At 37.8% G+C, this 18969-nt stretch overlaps 1 protein-coding gene across 1 annotated transcript in view; it reads left to right on the forward strand.

Moving 5' to 3' along the window:
* Positions 1 to 6: 6 nt before the first annotated feature.
* OLA1 (Obg like ATPase 1) overlaps positions 7 to 18969 on the forward strand; it is a 174824-nt gene continuing 155861 nt past the window's right edge. Inside the window, exons 1-4 of the mRNA XM_029934369.1 lie at positions 7 to 139; positions 1369 to 1469; positions 13716 to 13859; positions 17914 to 18041. Of these exons, the coding sequence (XP_029790229.1) occupies positions 1369 to 1469; positions 13716 to 13859; positions 17914 to 18041 (373 nt within the window). The 5' untranslated portion in view covers positions 7 to 139. The remainder of the gene's footprint in view (positions 140 to 1368; positions 1470 to 13715; positions 13860 to 17913; positions 18042 to 18969) is intronic.

Here is an 18969-nt window from a genome sequence, read left to right on the forward strand (position 1 = left end):
CGCCACCGCCGCCGTCGTGCGTGCTGCTCGGCGGAGGGGCCGGGCCTGCGCTTTCTCCTCCTTTCTCCCCTCCTCTCGCTGCCGGCAGGACCCGTCTCCCCTACGCCGGGACGCCGTGTATTCGCCCACCTCTAGCACGGTGAGTCCCTCAGGGAGCCCGCGGGTACGCCCTCCACAGTGTCTTTGGCGCTCCAGCCGGTTGCCCGGAGGCCGGTGTGAGGCCAGGGCCGGGTGGCCGGGATAGGCGAGGGCAGCGGGCGACGTGTGGTGTAGGGATGAATGAGGCGTTCTTGGACTAGGCCGCGCGCCCTGAGGGCGGCCCACGCCTCCCCCCGGTACGCTCTGGGGAAAGCCTTCTCGAGAGCCCGGGGTGGCCATGGCCCAGTCCACGGGGGTGGAGGCCGGCTTTGGCTGGGCTGCCGGCCACCCCTCGGTAGGAGGCCAGAACTGGAGAGGCTCTGCTCTTGCTTCGGAGGCCTGGGAACAGGTGTGAGTTAAGATCCTGAGAAGAGGCTGGAATATCACTTCATGTGCGGGGCGTCAGCGTGGCCGCTGGAGGTTCAGCAGGCGCCAGAAGACGGGCACAGTTTTAGTTCCCAGTTTATAGAACGTGAGGTTAGCAGTCCTCATGAGTTCAGCTTGCAGTAGTGAAGTGGGATTAATTCTGCACGGAGGCACTTGGAGGTAGATTAGCAGGGGCCTGGAAAGTTTCAATTTGTAAATAAAAAGAATTAGTGCATTCATTTAGAACTGGAAATAACCAGAGCGTAGATTCTGGAGATTGGTTACGAGGACCGTTGAGTCCGACCTACATTGCCAAAGGTGGGAGAGATGTACGGGGTCGCACGACCCTGATACTGGTGTGCGCTCATCCGTGTGAAAATGGTGCTTGTGGGGGAAAAATGGGAAAGAACAGGTTCCAGGTAAGAGGAGTGGTTTGGGGCGGAGGTGACATGGTTGCTAGTTGTACTAGAATGGATTTTCTTTGACTCTTTTCTCTATTCCTGCTTCTGAATGCTTTCGTTCTTGTGACCGTATATCCGGTTAAGAAAGAAAGAATTTTGTGAACAGGATGGATGGAAGATTGGCAGCTAAATTGTATTTTTGATTTGTGGTGTCACATATTTTTAGATTAATCTTTCTGGACTTCTTAGGAGTGACTGCCGTGACAACTATCAGAATCAGATCTGTTTCTAGAACTTTTAAAATAGTTTAAAAAAAATAAAGTGGATTTAGCTCCGTGTCAGTTTTGGATTGGTGTATACGGTATGTTTTAATGTTATTCAGTAATATATTTTGTGTGATGAAATGTTTTTGGTTAATGGGGATAGTAAAAATTTTGTTTACATATATGTTTTGACATTTCAGATGCCCCCCAAAAAGGGAGGTGATGGAATTAAACCACCCCCAATCATTGGAAGATTTGGAACCTCATTGAAAATTGGTATTGTTGGATTGCCAAATGTTGGGTAGGTAAATGTTGTTGGGCTTTTCTTTTTCTCATCTTGTAAATATTTTGAGTCTTGTAGAAATGGGAACATATGTGGTAATTAAAACTTAAATCGCGAAGAAGCTGGGAAGATGGAATATTATTAATGTTGCAAAACAAAGTTTTCATTTGGATGTATTTTATTTTCGGTTTTCTATATGGATACTGTGTTCAAACTTGAATTACTTAGTTGTTTGTTTCCCAAAACTAGAGGAAGAAGCAATGAGAGTTGTATCCTCAGGTTGAACCAGATCATCTGTTTGCTTGAAATACTGTTAGGAGACACTCAGTAGAATTTAAGTAGTTTAAATTTGATTTTGATGCTTGCTGGCTATGTAGGGTACCTACCTAGGCTGGCTGCCAGAGGCCATTGTAGCAGGCTACTTTCAGAAGTAGGTCTAAAAGCCCCGATATAAAGTTGATTAATTTTTACTGGAGAAAGAGGTAACAATTTTGAGTTTAATAATGGAAGTTGCTAGATAAAAGGGTACCTATTATAAAGTGGCTTAAATCTGAAAGTTACAGGAGCAAAACTTTGAGTTTTGTAGTGTTTAAAGTGATTTATTTATTTGCAAATAAGTTAGTGGTAGGATATATTTGTGGAGTTTATCATACAACCTGTGCACATGCAATTTGAATGTTTTTCTAATGTTTATTTTTTGAGAGAGAGACAGAATGTGAGCAGGGGAGGGGCAGAGAGAGAGGGAGACACAGATTCCCAAGCAGGCTCCAGGCTCTGAGCTGTCAGGACAGAACCTGACTTGGGGCTCAAACCCATAAACCGAGATAATGACCTGAGCCGAAGTCAGACACCCAACCTACTGAGCCACCCAGGTGCCCCTGGATGTTCAGTTTACTTTTTTCATTATTTGTCCTATTTTGTTTAATGTTTGAGAGAGTGTGTGTTCGTGTGAGTTGGGGAGGGACAGAGATAGGGAGAGAGAGAATCCTAAGCAGGCTCTGTGCTGACAGCCCATAGCCTCATGGGGGACTTGATATTACAAACTGGGAGATCATGACCTGAGCCCATATCAAGCGTCAGATGCTCAACTAACTGAACCACCCAGGTAACCCTTTCTATTTTAATACCTTTTACTAATTTTAAATATAAAATATCTCAAAAGTGATTAGGGTAGGCTAATGGTTACAAATCCAGTATGGATTAAAAAAAAAATTTTTTTTAATGTTTATTTGTGAGAGGGTGAGAGAGAGAGAGACAGAGACTGACAGAGTGTGAGTGGGGGAGGGGCAGAGAGCTAAGGGCACACAACTGGAAGCAGGCTCCAGGCTCTAGGCTCTGAGCTTCTGGCACAGAGCCTGATGCAGGGCTTGAACTCATGGACCATGAAATAATAACTGAACCGAAGTCAGAAACTTAATTGATTGAGCCGTCCGGGTGCCCCTCTGATCCAGTATGGATTTATTAAGGTGAATGAATATATTTTGGCATGTGCTTTTTAGACTTTTCGATTGGTGGCAAGTAGGACAACCATAGTTCTTTCATGTGTTCCTTGGAGCCCCGTCTTAGAGATTTTTTAGTGAAGCATGGCCACGTAAGGCAGTTTTTAAATTCTTATAATGTAAAACATGAGCAAGTGTGGCTGTCCTAATTTCAATCTTTCCTGGAGCTGGAGAGGTTTGCATTTTGAAGGGGTTTCCTGCTGTGATATAGGCTGCTTGCAAAGTAAGACTAAATAGAGTGGAAATGTAAGCAAAACAAATAATTAAGCAAAGTACTGTAGGGTGTTGTCAATAAACTTGAAAGCAAGATATGATCATTATGTTGTGAGCTTTATTTCACCAATAAGTAATATACAGTTTTTAGATATTAACATATCTTATTTTAAAATCATTGCAGTCAATGCAGCTTGACTTTAAATGGGACTACTTTAAACTGAGACATCTTAAGTGTTTCCTCTATAAACATTTTACGTTGCAACATAATGTATATGAAAATTACCTAAAAATATTTTATTATCCATTATAATAATATCCAGTGTTATTTATGCTTTTAAATTAAATACTCATTCCCCTGTCATCCTACCTCCCTGTCCCCTAGGTTTTTTAAGGTATAGTTTATAAGTGGTGAAGTTTCTTCATTTTAATAATGTTCAGTTTGATTTTTGGCATTTGAGTTTGTGAACAGTCCTTTTTGTAAAGTGATTTTACATTAGCTAACTATATCAGGGTTTTTTGTAAGATACACACGTTCTGGCTGTTTTAAGCAAGGAAAAGAGACCTATTGAAAGGATAGAATTGAAGGACAAGCTGAGCAGACCTCAGGAAGGATGGGAACCAGGGTAATGCTGATAGAGATGGGTCCCTGTGGAGCTCAGCCCTATGACTGGACATGTCTACGTCTGGAGATAGATTGGGGAGGAGGGTAGTTCTTTAAAAGATGGTCTGCTGATCAAAAGTAAGGACATTTGGTACTGAAACATCTAAAGAATGTCTTGATTTTTAGAGAACTAGACAAATAAGATTTTCTTCTTAGTATACATTAGGCTGATTACTTAGAAATTTAAAGGTACTATTTATGGTTGAGAATAGCTGGTATTTATTGAACACTTACTATATGACATTTACTATTCTGAGTGCCTTATTTGTATTATTTAATTTAATCAGCTCTTTAACACCCTTTTGCCTCTGCCTATTAGAATTTAAATTTCGGAGTGCCTAGGTGGCTCAGTCAGTTAAGTGTCAGACTTCGGCTCAGGGTATGACCTCTCTGCTCCTGGGTTCGATCCCTGTGTCAGGCTCTGTGCTGACAGCTGGAGCATGGGGCTGGTTTTGGATTCTTGTCTCCCTCTCTCTGTTCCTCCCCTGCTCCTGCTCTGTCTTCCTCTCTCTCAAAACTAAACAAACATTTTTAAAAAGTTTAAATTTCTTGAAGGCAAGGATTATATTGTTTTTGTTTATGGTTGTATTTCTAGCACTTAGGCTGGGTGTTAGGAATTTATTAGGCATTCAGAAATTATTTGTGAATTGGTAGGTTTTTTTTCCCCTTGATGTAGTGTGTAGGCCTGATGTAGTATGTAGGACACATGTTTTAATGGCCACTTTTAATGACGTAGAAAGAATACCAAACATGAATATGAAGATTTGGTTTCTAGATTTGTTTTGCACCCCCCCTTTTTTTTTTTAAATCTCAGTGAGCCTTCATAAATTTGCTCCTCGTGGGGCGCCTGGGTGGCTCAGTTAGTTAAGCATCCAACTTCGGCTCAGGTCATGATCTCACAGTTTGTGGGTTCAAGCCCTGCATCAGGCTCTGTGCTGACAGCTCAGAACCTGGAGCCCATTTCAGATTCTGTGTCTCCCCTTCTCTCTGCCCCTCGCCTGCTCATGCTCTGTCTCTCAATAATAAATAAATATTTAAAAAATTTAAATTAGCTCCTTTTGGTTCAGTGTATTATTGTGGGTGTGAGGCCTTGGAGGCTTTTGGGAGAAAATACATATATATGTGTGTGTATATATATGTGTGTGTGTGTGCGTGTGTTTCTTTAGAATGGTTTTAGGTTTACAGCAGAATTGAGGGGAAGGCAGAGAGATTTCATATACACCCTCTGACCTCACACATGTATATCCTCTCCTATTATCCACATTCTCCACCAAAGTGGGACATTTGTTGAAATTGATGAACCTGTTGGGTTGAGATGAGTATCATCCAAAGTCCACATTGTACACTCTTGGCATTGTACCTTCTATTAGTTTAGACAAATGCAAAATGACGTGTATCCACCATATATTTCCACAGCCCTAAAAATGCTCTGTGGTTTGCCTGTTCACTCACCCTCTCCCAACCCCTGACCTTTTTACTGTCTCCATAATTTTGCCTTTTCCAGAATGTCATATAGTTAGAATCTTAAAGCCTTTTCAGATTGGCTTTTTCACATAGTAATATGCATTGAAGTTTCCCCATGTCTTTTCATGGCTTAAATATCTCAAGTTTCTTTTTAGTGCTGAATAATATTCCATTTCTGGATGTACCATAGTTTATCCATTCACCAACTGAAGGATACTTTGGTTACTTCCATGTTTTGGCAGAAATGAATAAAACTGCTGTAAACATCCATGTGCAGGCTTTTATGTGGACATAAGTTTTCAATTCCTTTGGGTAAATACCAAGGAGCACGATTGCTGAATTATATGGTAAGAGTGTGTTTAGTTTTGTAAGAAACTTCTGAAGTGGTTGTGGTATTTTGCATCTTCAGCAGCTCTGTGAGAGTTTCTGTTGCTCTGTATCCTCACCAGTATTAGGTGTTGTCAGGGTTCTGGATTTTGGCCTTTCTAGTAGATGTATAGTGGCGTCCCTTTATTAATTTAATTTGAATTTCCATGATGACATATAATGTGAAGCATCTTTCATAAGCTTATTTGCCATCTGTATGTCTTCTTGGTGAGGTATTTATTAAAGTCTTTGATCCATTAAAAAATCAGGTTGCTTGTTTTCATTGTGGATTTTTAAGAGCTCTTTGTATATTTTGGATAACAGTTCTTTATCAGATGTGTCTTTTGCAAATACTTTCTACTTGTCTGTGGCTTGTCTTCTCATTTTCTTTTTTTTTTAATTTTTAATTAAAAAAACTTTTTTTACATTTATTTATTTTTGAGAGACAGAGAGAGACAGCGTGTGAATAGGGGAGGAGCAGAGAGAGAAAGAGACACAGAATATGAAGCAGGCTCCAGGCTCTGAGCTAGTGGTCTGCACAGAACCTGATGTGGGGCTCAGACCCATGAACTGTGAGCTCATGACCTAAGCTGAAGACAGATGCTCAACCGACTGAGCCACCCAGGCGCCCCATCTTCTCATTTTCTTGACATGCCTTTCACAGGACAGAAGTTTTTAATTTCAATGAAGTCAAGCTTTTCTATTATTATTATTTTGTTTTTATGGATCATACCTTTGGTGTATCCAAAAATTCATCACCATACCCAAAGTCATTTAGGTTTTCTTCTTAGGAAGTTTGGTCGTTTTGTGTTTTATGTTTGGGTCTGTAATCTATTTTTGAGTTAGTTTCTGTGAAGGGTATAAGATCTGTGTCTAGATACTTTTTTGTTTGTTTTTTGCATATGGGGGTTCAGTTATTCCAGCACCAGCCTTGTTGAAAAGCTTATCTTTGTTCTCTTGTATTGTCTTTGTACAAAACTACCTTTTGATATTCCAGACTTCTTTCCTGTGTCATAGGGTAGCTCTTCGGGTTGCTACCACTGTGTTAGATGGGTGTGTTTAATGTTTTCTTTTGATTAAATTGGGTTATCTAGTTTTGGGTACAGAAGCGACATGTACTTCTAGTTACATCATATCATGAAGCATATGATGTTGATTTTTCACTAGTAGGAACAATTCATAGAAGGAATAATGGAAATTCTATTTGCTAGAATTCTCTTGTAAGGAAGAGCTCCTCATTTTTCGTGTGTTTGATTGTAATTTGTTTATAGCAGGATTGGATACTTAGTTTATTCTATTACTTATAATCTCTTACTGTTATTACTTATTTTGTTGTTCAGATTGCCAATATTTGACCATCAGGAGCCTTCCCATTCATTCATATTCCTTTTGATGTGTTCTCTATTTTTTGAGTATTTTCCACTTTCTTGTATCACAGTATTTTCCAAGCTCTTTGTACTTTCTGTGCCCCAGCATTGGAATACACAAATTTTTGTGTAGACATATGATTTCATCTCACTTGTATACTTTGTAGTGGAATTTCTGGGTTATATGGGGACCCTATGTTTAACTATTTAAGTAACTGCATAACTGTTTTCCAGAGTGACCATGCCATTTTACATTCCTACTAGCAGTGTATGTGAGTTCCAGTTTCTCCACATTCACACCAGTACTCACTGTCTTTTTTATTATGGCTCAAGGTGTAGAAAGTGGTTTTGAATTGCATTTATTTGATGCATAATAATGTTGAGCATCTTTTCATGTGGTTATTATACATTCATTTTTAAAGGTTTTCGCTGGGGAGAATTCTAGGGACAGTTTTTCTTTTTGCACTTTGAAGTTATTGTCTACTTCTTTCTAGCTTTCCAGTGAGAAAACTGTTGCTATTCTTAATCTTGGTCTCTCTGTACATGTTTCCTTTTTTCCTTTAGTTGCCTTTAGAATTTTCTCTTTAATACTGGTTTTCAGCAATTTGATTTTCATGTGTTTTGGTGTGGTTTTCTTTATGGCTCTTTTGCTTGGGGTTTGTTGAAATTTTAAGTTTGTGAGTTTATAAAGTTCATTAAATTTGTAAAATGTTTGGCCAGTATTTCTTCAAATGCTCCAGCCGCCCCCTGCCCTACCTCTTGGGACTCTTTAAAAAAAAATTTTTTTTTTTAAATGTTTTATTTATTTTTGAGAGGGAGAGACAGTGGGAGCAGGGGAGAGTCAGAGAGAAAGGGACACACAGAATATGAAGACAGGCTCCAGGTTCTGAGCTAGCTGTCAGCACAGAGCCTGATGTGGGGCTCAAACCCACTAACCGTGAGATCATGACCTGGGATGCTTAACCGACTGAGCCACCCAGGCGCCCCAGGACTCTTAAATTAAGTGTGTTAGTACTCTTGGTAATATTCCACTGAAGCTCTGATTATTTTTTTCTCCAGTCTTTTTTTTTTCCCCTCTGTGCTTCATTTGATAGTTTCTGTTGCTCTGTCTTCATCTTCATTGATCTTTTTTAGTGTCAGTTCTGTAGCAAATCACTTTCAGTTTGTTTATCAATTTCATTTTGTTTCACATGTTGTATTTTTCATGTAATAGTTCTGTCTGCAGGTTTTTCATATCTTTCATTTCACTCCTTATTGTCTTCATATTTCCCTTTATATCCTTTAGATATCCCTTTGTATCTGTCAGAAAATTCTAAAAAGATTTATAATATTTATTAGGGTCCCTCTGCCAATTCCATCATTTCTATCCCTACTTGATTTGCTTGTATTTATTGGCTTTTATCCTGATTTTGGTCTATATTTACCTGCTTCTTTACATGCCTTGTAATTTTTATTTCAGACACTGGATTTTATGTAGAGTGGTGAATTTTATAATTTTCATTTAAAGAGTGTTGGACTTTGTTCTGTCATTTAGTTATTTATGTGTCATTTTGGTTGTTTTGAGGTTTCCCATTATGTTTTCTTACAAATTCATTATAGTTTTTGCTCTGGTGCTCCTTTGGCCCTCGTACTAGGAGGTGACTCTTTTGAGAACTTGACTCAAGTTCCCTTGTATTTCATGATCTCTTTACTGTGGCTTGTAAGACTGTGAACTATTCAAGCTCTGTGTGAGCCTGAAAATTGTTCACTCTGTTGGTTTTGGGTGTTTCACCCCCTGCCTTTTGGAGACTGAATTTACTCATGTACAAATCATGATGTAGCCATAGTCTTGAGGACACCTTCTGCTGATCTCCAGAGCCCTCTCTCTCTCTGCAGCTCCTTCCTTTCTGTCACACTGCTCTGTGAATCCTCCTTGGTTTGGCCCCCTCAAACTCTCATCTCAGTCTCTTCAAGTTGGCATGACTGCCAGGTTCTGTTGGTTTTCCCTCCCTGTGCTATGACTTTGAAATCACTTTTAGGCAGTGAGCGTGGGCAGTTGTAGGGCTTCTTTCAGTTGTTCTCTCAGGGAACACAGTCCTGTGCTGCATACTGTCCTCTGTCTGAAAACTGTTATTTCATATGCTTTGTCTAGTTTTTTGCTCTTTATGGCAGGAGCACAGTTTCATAGCAGAAGGGAAAGCAAAACTACCCAGTACCATTTTAAATGAACTTAAAGTATGCTTGCAGCATTCTGGTGTGCTTGCTCTTTCATTTCCATGAAATGAAATTTGTAATTTGAGGAATTATTTGCATTCTCTCTCTTTTTCTTTGAAACATTTTTTAAAATGTTTATTTTTAAGAGAGAGAGGGAGAGAGTGCAAGCAGGGGAGGGGCAGATAGAGACACACACACACAGAATCCAAAGCAGGCTCCAGGCTCTGAGCTGTCAGCGTAGTGGATTGTGAGATCATGGACTGAGCTGAAGTCGGACGCTTAACTGACTGAACCACCCAGGCGCCCCGTTTGTTTTCTTTTTAATGTGTTTTGAATAATCTTTTGCATGACGAGTCTGCTCTCCTTTTCATTGTTTCCTGTTACTATTTCGGCAGTAATTGCATCCCTTAACAGTACTTGATAGATGGCTTTCTTTGAAATCTTAATTTTCAGTGTTTTCTTTTTCAGAATTCTGGTCTCTTGTTGTGTTGCCATGTAATTTCAGGTAGATTTTTTTTTTTGCTTGTTTATTTATTTACTATTAACTGTAGATTTTATTTCGATTTCACCAGGTTTCCCACTAATGTCCTTTTTTCTAGTACAGGTCTTTTAAAGGTCACAGAAAATTTTATTTATTTTTGCATGTGGCTATCCAGCTTTCTCAACATCATTTGTTGAGGAGATAGTTTTTTCCCCCATTTTGTGGTCTTGGCATCCTTGTTGAAGATCATTCAACCATGTATGTGAAGGTTTGTTTCTGAGCTCTCTATACTATTCCACTGGTCTCTGTGTCTATCTTTATGTTAGTTCCACTCTGTTTTTACTATCGTAGCTTTAATTTAACTTTGTAAAATATTTCAGTAACAGAAGTAATATTTGGACTTTTGGAAAGAATACCATGGAGGTGAGTGTCTTCTCATAGCATCATATTGAGGGGGATATGATATCAACACAACTTATTACTGGTGATATTAACCTTGATCATTGGTTAAGATGGTATCTGCCAGATTTCTTCATTGTAAAAGTATCCTTTTTTACTTTCCATACTCTATGAAGTAGAAGCACGTCACTAAGTCCGACTCACAGTCAAGGAGAAGGGAATGAAGCTCCACCTCTAAAAGGAAGGAGTATCAAAAAATTTATGGACATTTGTTAAAACCACCCATAGTAATTAATTAGTATTATAAGGGAAAGATATTTTGAGGCTATTCAAATACCCTGTTTCTCTTTACAGTTTTCCTGACTAAACTTTATTATTCCTCAGTGGATTTTGCCTGCAGCAGGTATTAGTATGGTGCTCTAATGGTGATTTTCTACTTCCTTTGTTCCTTTTATGTTATTATTTGAAATCTGTAAGGAAGATTGGTCTTTTCCCCATACTTAGTTATTTATTTGATCATTTATGTAGTTCTATTTGGACTCACTGAAATTTGTCTTATTCTTTGGGTTGTAATCCAATATCCTCGGTATTTATTTTGTTTCTCAATTTTTTCTAGCTTTGACCATTGGGAATTCTTTCAGGTTGCCTCCTGTGTCTTTTTGATGTACCCCCATCTTTGTTTTTGTTTTGTGTTTTAGCCATTGCTTCGACACTATACTATGTTTCAGATGTTTTTCCCATCCCAGCCTTGTCTCCAGGGAGCCCTGGCTTCTGTTATTGGAGAGTGATATTTAGAAACTAAGATTTGGCTCTGTGTATGATTTTTGCTGCTGAGGTGTTACTGCTTCTAGGCCCTCTCACCTCATAGAGTTATGAACATATGTGGTTATACTAACCCATGTATACATATTTCGGCATCCATTTATGTCAGCTCTGTTTATTTCTGTTACCTATCAGATAGATACTTTTTAACAGTTTAGTGAAAGGACATTCTGCTTTTTTCCATGTTTTGGATGTGTGTTTTATAAACCCTTAATTCGGAATGCTGTGAATTTGCATTGGCATCCTGACTTCCCAGTACGTATTGTAATTTTGCATAAGGTTTTAGATAAAAGATCTTTTCAGTCAGATTTCCTTATTACTATAATCTATGTAATTTCACAATATTTAAGTCCTAAATGGAGGGGGGCACTCGGTAAGACCAGACCCTTTTTTTACTTTTTAATGCTGTCATTGCTGAAATAATATTTATGTAACACCGTTCTTGTATAAGAGTCTTAACTATATTGAATCTTTCTCTTATTTTGAAGCTTTAATAATAACCTTAAGGAATCTAAATGTGTGTGTGTGTGTGTGTGTGTGTAAAATCCTTATTTCACAAAAGACTTATGGGCTTTAACACTCTAGATGAGGACAAAGCTTTTAAATTCTTTGCTTTTGCAAGGCTCTCTTTTAATAGATTTGAATGGATCAAAATGTGTTAAGTTGTCACTGAAACCTGTAGTAATAATCCTTAGAAATTTCCTTTTTCTGGTTCCTTATTTTATTGTACTTTTTTGTATTTATAAAACTCTTGGAAGTTACAAATGACCTAGACTTTATGAAATTTAAAATCGATGGCCAAGATGAGACATTTTGTGTAAGTGGAGGTTTGTCTTCCAAGTTTAGTTTGGCTGTATGTAAGAATTTTTTCAGCCTAAGAGATAATGGGACTTTCTTTTGCTATGTTTTTCTGTATGTTTTAAGGGATAATTGTTTTTTTGTCTTAGTATAAAACAGTTTTGTTAAGGTGGGCAGTCAAAAATACTATCTTTTTTAAAAAGTTTATTTGTTTTTAGAGAGAGAGTGCGCCAGCAAGTAGGGGAGGTGGAGAGAGAGAATCACAATGTGGTCATTGAACTCATGAACTGTAAGATCATGACCTGAGCCAGAGTCAGATGCTTATCTGACTGAGCCATCCAGGTGTCCCCAAAATACTATCTTAATGATAGCCATAAATATGAAAATAACTCCATAAATCCTCTCTGGCCTTAAAAAAATTTTTTTAACACTTATTTATTTTTGAGGGACAGAGAGACAGAGCATGAGCAGGGGAGGGGCAGAGAGAGAGGGAGACACAGAATCTGAAGGAGGCTTCAGGCTCCAAGCTGTCAGCCCAGCGCCTGATGCAGGGCTAGAACTCACGAACCGTGAGACCATGACCCAAGCCGAAGTCAGATGCTTAACCAACTGAGCCACCCAGGCCCCTTATCTCTGGCCTTTTTGTATTGAAATTACTATGACTGTGGTAATAGCGATGAGCAATTTTTAAACTATAATAAAAAAAATAAAATTGTACCCCCCCAAAGGCACACATGTTCTATAAGTGTATGTATTAATTAATATATTTACATTTTACTTTAAGTACTTTTATTGTAACATTGTTTTATAATATTTTCTTTGAAGGAATAAAATGTTTTGGTTAAATTTTATATAAATAGGACTTACAGGTGATTCTGGCAACCAATTTATTTTTTTGTGGGGAGGCGATAAGCTAGAGGGAGTGGGTCAGTTTATGTCACCATTTATTTCAGCACATTTTAGAGTTTTCCCTATTGGGAGAAATATATTGAGATATTTCTGAAATATCTCAGAAAATTGGTCATGTTCTTCAAGTCCTCCAAGTCTCTTTGAAGGAAAGTACCAGCTTTACAATAACAACATAATCCTTAGTTACTTCCTCATTTCCTCCAGTTAAAAAAAAACTATTTGTAATGGTAATTTTCATTTTAAATTCTTATCTGTGCTATAGTCCTGCTCTGGAGCAAGAAAATTCACTACACTGAATTCTCTGCTGTCCATATTAGTAATGGAATTGGAAAATAGTACAGAATAGATCAATTTTATTTTCTAATTTTTGACTCTATGATTATCATATTTTAGAAATTTTAGAAATGCAGTTGATGTTAATAGGAGTTTACGTTCTCTGAGCATGTATTACTTGATAAGAATTTGATAATTAGAGCACAAGTAACTATTTATTATGAATAGTTTTTTCCTTGATTTGTTATACCTTGAAAAAACTCACATTTTGACTTCATAATTCACAATTCATAACTCTAGGCTTAACAGTAATCTTTATTACTAACAATTAGAAGGGAGTCTGAGCTCCAGTTTCCTGTTTCCTATTAGACACTAAGCAGAATGCTTGGGAAGTGATTAACCTAGCTAGGTGCACATCCCTCTACATTTATGCTAGAGAAGATTGTTAGATACACATGATGTGATACCGGTGCTATCAAGTACTTTAGGAATAAAATAGATTTCATAGTATGTGAGATTAGCTATCACTTATAACAAAGATTCTTTGGGAAAATGCTTTTCAAATTTCAAATAGACTGAGATAGGAACATAACCTAATTATAAATCATGAGTTTCAGTGTTGTAGATTTCATTCTTTTCTGTTAGTAAAAAAAAATTCATTTGTAAGTAAAGTTAATTCATTTCTGTTATTCTCTACCTTCCCTTCCCAGATTGGTTTTATAATTATCATGCTTCTTACTGAGCACTGAAATGAGGAGGAGATACATTTTCCTCAGTGTTAGCCTAAGAATTGATCAAAATTCTTTTTGTTTATAGGAAATCCACATTCTTCAATGTGTTAACCAATAGTCAGGCTTCCGCAGAAAACTTCCCGTTCTGCACTATTGATCCTAATGAGAGCAGAGTACCTGTGCCAGATGAAAGGTTTGACTTTCTTTGCCAGTACCACAAACCAGCAAGGTAAGAAAATCTTTGTGCTGTTATTTATTTGGTGGCTTTATGTACACTCAGTAAATATATGTGAGTGATATATTTAAAATCATATATGGGATGCCTGAGTGGCTTGGTTGCCAGAACATGCATCTTCTGATCTCTGGGTTGTGAGTTTGAGCCACATGTGTGGTGTAGAGTTTACTTTAAAATAAATAAAATTATTTAGAAGTTTTTTTTCTTCAGAATTTCTGTAGCATAATTGTATTATGGGTGATTATAAAAATGCAGGGCATAGAGGAAGGTGAGGAAGAATATGTCTGGCTGTTAACATTGAAGTTACTTTTTTTCTGGGGAGTAGAGGCAGTAAGTAGCCTGTATACAATGTTTCTTTTCATATAAAATTATATGTGTACATATATTTTCATAGGAAAATATATGAAGCTGTTTGATGGTTATCTTTGGGTAGTGGAATTTTTAGGTGATTTTTACTTTCTCATCTATATTGTTTGAGGTTTTTCTAACAAGCCTGTGTTGTATCTTTAATTAGAAAAAAATAAGGTACTACAGTTTCATTGTAGGAAGTTGAGATAGTATGGACATGTGTAAAGAGAAAAGTAGAAATCACCTATACTTCTACTTTGAGATCACAGGTGTAAATGCTCTGGAGGTATATCCCTCCACACTTTTCCTTGAAAGTATACACACATACTTAGAAAAATAGAATATTATTTTACTTGGGGTATTACTAATATTTTTCTAGATTAAAAAGTACAGACTTAAATAATAATTTCTCATATAATAACTTTGTTTAATACTGAAATTCCTGAATGTGCACAGTTTATTTCCCTCTTATGGAGAATTTAGCTTGCCTTTAGTTTCTCACTGATTTAGATGCGGTGATAAATCCTAAGTTTCTGCCTCTATTCCTGAACTTGCCTTTGTGATATTGACACCTAGATGACTACATAAGTGCCTCAGACTTGACATGTCCAAAATGGACCTCTTGATTTTCATCCTGCCTTGTGCCAAGTTTGTTCTTTAAGACTTTCATATTTCAGTGAATAGCACTACTATTTCCCCAGTTGTTTAAGTCGAAGTCCAAGATTTATCCTTGATTTCTCTCTTTCCTCACCCCTAAATCTACTCTATAAGCAATTCTTATATGAGTTCTAATTGTAAAATATATACTAAATTTATTCATTTTTTCTACTTTCATCCATTAGTTTGAGCATGCACTTAATTTTTAAATGAATTATTAATACTGATGATTGCCATATGATGATTTTAAAATTCCATCCATTTGTTATCATTTATTGGCATTCCTCTGTGAGGAAGAGCTTTCTTGTCTTCATTTATTCACTCATGTATTCATTCATGTGTTAGTTGGTTACAGCGTGTCAGAGTCACTGGGCAGTTCAAATTTTATTCCTGAAATTTGCTTCTCAAACTGACTTCTGTTTTCTTTTTAAATGGTTTTTTTTTTAGGTTTGTTTATTTGTTTTGAGAGAGAGTGCCTGTGTGAGTGGGGGAGGGGCAGAGAGAAAGAGTGAGAGAGAGCCCAACGTGGGGCTTGAACTCACGAATTGTAAGAGACCTATGTGGGTGGAGGCAGGGCAGAGAGAGAGAGAGAGAGAGAGAGAGAGAGAGAGAGAGAGACAACCCAACATGGGGCTCAAATTCATGAACTGTGACCTAAGCTGAAACCAAGAGTTAGATGCCTACCCAACTGAACAACCCAAGAGCCTGTTTTCTTTTTAAAACCTTTTTATTTTTAAACCATTTCAAAATATACAAAAGATGCAAAAGTACCTATAGAAAGCTTATGTACCCTTCTCCCAAGTTTCTTTGAACCTTTGAGAGTGAGTTGCAGACGTGATGCCACCTTGCACTTCAATTCTTTAATTTGTATTTCCTAAATACAGACATTCTCTCTTTCTTTTTTTTTATGTCTTTTATTTATTTTTGAGAGACAGAGAGGGACAATGTGAGCAGGGGAGAGTCAGAGAGAGAAGGAGACACAGAATCTGAAGCAGGCTCCAGGCTCTGAGCTAGCTGTCAGCACAGAGCCCGATGCGGGGCTGGAACCCATGAACTGTGAGATCATGACCTGAGCTGAAGCCGGCCGCTTACCTGACTGAGCCACTCAGGCGCCCCAATACAGACATTCTCTTACATTCCCACAGTAAACCACCAGCCAGGGCATTAACATTGATACAGTATAACCATTTGATTCATAGATTCCATTTAGATTTCTCCAGTTGTCCCATTGATGTGCTTATTTGTTCAGTTCCTTTATATGTAGCCAATCTCTTGACCCCTCTGTCTTGTTGGCTCATTTGGATGGTGCCGGTTTGGTCCCTAGCTACTGCGAGATTGCTCTCCTGCTGAGATGCCTTGTACAGGCCCCAGTTGCTATTGTCCTGCCTTTTCTCTCCACTCTGACTCTTCAGATGTGGGCCCTTGTCACTGCTAGACTGTGTGGTCATGTGACATTGCTGAATTTCTTCAGTGATCTGAAGAGAGCAACAATAATAAGATAGCTTCTAGAGAACTTCAAATTTGTTAAAATTTTAGGCAGTGAGGGAATTAATTTCTCAAAATTTCCTTTTCCCTTCGTCGGTTAACATTGATTAAATGCCTTAGTGGAAATAAGATTGGATGTGGAGGTGGGTGCCTGGGTGGCTCAGTCAGTTAGTACTGACTTGGGCTCAGGTCATGATCTCACGGTTTGTGAGTTCAAGCCCCACGTCAGGCTCTGTCCTAACAGCTCAGAGCCTGGAGTCTGCTTCAGATTCTGTATCTCCCTCTCTCTTTGTTCCTCCCCTACTCATGCTTGCTCTCTCTGTCTCAAAAATAGATAAACATTAAAAAAGTTAAAAAAACAGTATTGAATGGGAACCCATCTTCATTTTTTCTATAACCTAATTTTGGTCTCTTTGTGGTCAAGCTAATAAAAAAAATTGACAATAATTCATAGTACAATTGACCCTTGAACAGCATGAGTTTGAACTGGGCAGGTCCACTTATACAGTTTTTAAAAAAGTTTTTTACAGTACTGTAAATGTAATATCTCTTCCTTATGATTTTTTTCATGTTTATTTACCTTGAGAGAGAGAGTATGTGTGTGTGCATGCATGTGCGAGGGAAGGACAGAGAAAGAGGGAGACATAGAATCCCAGCAGGCTCCATACTGTCAGCACAGAGCCCGATGTACAACTCCATCTCAACGACTGTAACATCATGACCTGAGCTGAAAGCAAGAATTAGTAGCTTAACCAACTGAGCCACCCAGGTGCCACCTCTGCCTTTTTTTTTTTTTTTTTAAGTTTCTTAGTGATAAGAGTTTTATTTAGTTCTTTAGAGATACAATAAAAACATCTATTCTGCTTTATGGTCATTTTTTTTCATTTTCCTAGGTAAGAAGGTCCTAAAGTATTAAAAATTTATTTAAAAAATATATTTTGTAACATGTATTTATCTTTAGAGACAGTGAGACAGAGCATGAGTGGGGGAGGGGCAGAGAGAGAAAGGGGACATAGAATGGGAAGCTGGCTCCAGGCTCTGAGCTGTCAGCACAGAGCCCAACTCCAGACTCAAACCCATGGACCGCAAGATCATGACTTGAGCTGAAGTTGGATGCTTAACTGAGCCACCCAGGCACCCCAAAAGATTATTTTTTATTTATTTATTTTGTATTCATTTGTCAAATCATTATTAATTGAGTCTTCTAAACACCGTTTTATGGGGCGCCTGGGTAGCTCAGTTGGTTGAGTGTCTGACTTTGGCTCAGGTCATGATTTCATGGTTTGTGGGTTTGAGCCCTGCGTTGGGCTCTGTGCTGACAGCTCAGAGCCTGGAGCCTGCTTCAGATTCTGTGTGTCTCTCTCTCTCTCTCTCTGCCCCTCCCCTGCTTGCGCTCTGCCTCTCTCTCTCAAAATAAAATAAAGACATAAAAAAAATAAAGAACTAAACATTGCTTTAGAAGGGAAAGGATTACTTCATGTAAACTATTTTATAAATCGATTTGGTTAATAACAGTTTCTTAGTACTATTTTATGATAAAATCATCTTGTTTTTTTAGCAAAATTCCTGCCTTTCTAAATGTAGTGGATATTGCTGGCCTTGTGAAAGGAGCTCACAATGGGCAAGGCCTGGGAAATGCCTTTTTATCTCATATCAGTGCCTGTGATGGAATCTTTCATCTAACACGTAAGTATGGTTGTTTATTTAATTAACTCATTTCATTATAATCAGTGTTTTCTTTTCATTATTGCTCAAATAAAATTAGAAATGGCTGATTAATAGAAGATTTGCTTTGCTTCACAAGATGAATCATGGACTGGTCTGCTAATTGTGACTTTAATGTTATTTATTATCATTTCCATGTAAGAAGGCTTATTCCATAGTACGTATATGCTTTATTGATACTTAAATAGGATTTAATTCCTTGTTCTAGATTAGATCCATCCGGAAGTGTTTCTATGTGGAAATAATTTTGTTGATTATAAAGGCATTTTGACATTTTCTTAATTTGTGGAACTTTTCTACATTCTTGGTTTCATATGTGTTGAGAGGGCAGAATGGATACAGGAAAGGATTCCATTATTTCAGAGGTTATTTATTAGAGATGACAGGGTTAAGAAGAAATTATAGATCAGCTATTCCTTAATGGGGAGTTTGATATAGAACAAAGAGAAAAACCTGTTAGAACTAGGTATGTTAGTTTATGTTCTTTTGACTACAGAAGTGAGCCAAGAATATAGTAATTCTCTGACAGAACGGTCTAGGTTGGATTTCGGTTGAGATTCAGGTCAAGACTGCACTGCAGGGTATTATATTTGTCTGGTGTTGTGATGAACAAATCAGTGCGAATGAAGGAAACTCAGGTTAGAGGTATAGGTCAGTTGTGGTCTGATTTAGTGCTTTTGTTTGTTTCTGGTCCAAGACTAGATAACTATAGCAATTATAAATGAGCATTTAGAAAATTTGATAGCCATTTGACTAAGAAATTTGTCATTTGAGTCTAATAAATTGTACTATATTTTTGTATGTTTTTAAACAAATTCATTTGTCTAGTAATTCATTTTTATTGTATTTTACAAAAGTCCACCATAGATAGTTTGAGAAGCACTGATTT

The sequence above is a fragment of the Suricata suricatta genome, chromosome 3 (assembly GCF_006229205.1).
Source record: "Suricata suricatta isolate VVHF042 chromosome 3, meerkat_22Aug2017_6uvM2_HiC, whole genome shotgun sequence".
NCBI classification, from domain to species: domain Eukaryota; kingdom Metazoa; phylum Chordata; class Mammalia; order Carnivora; family Herpestidae; genus Suricata; species Suricata suricatta.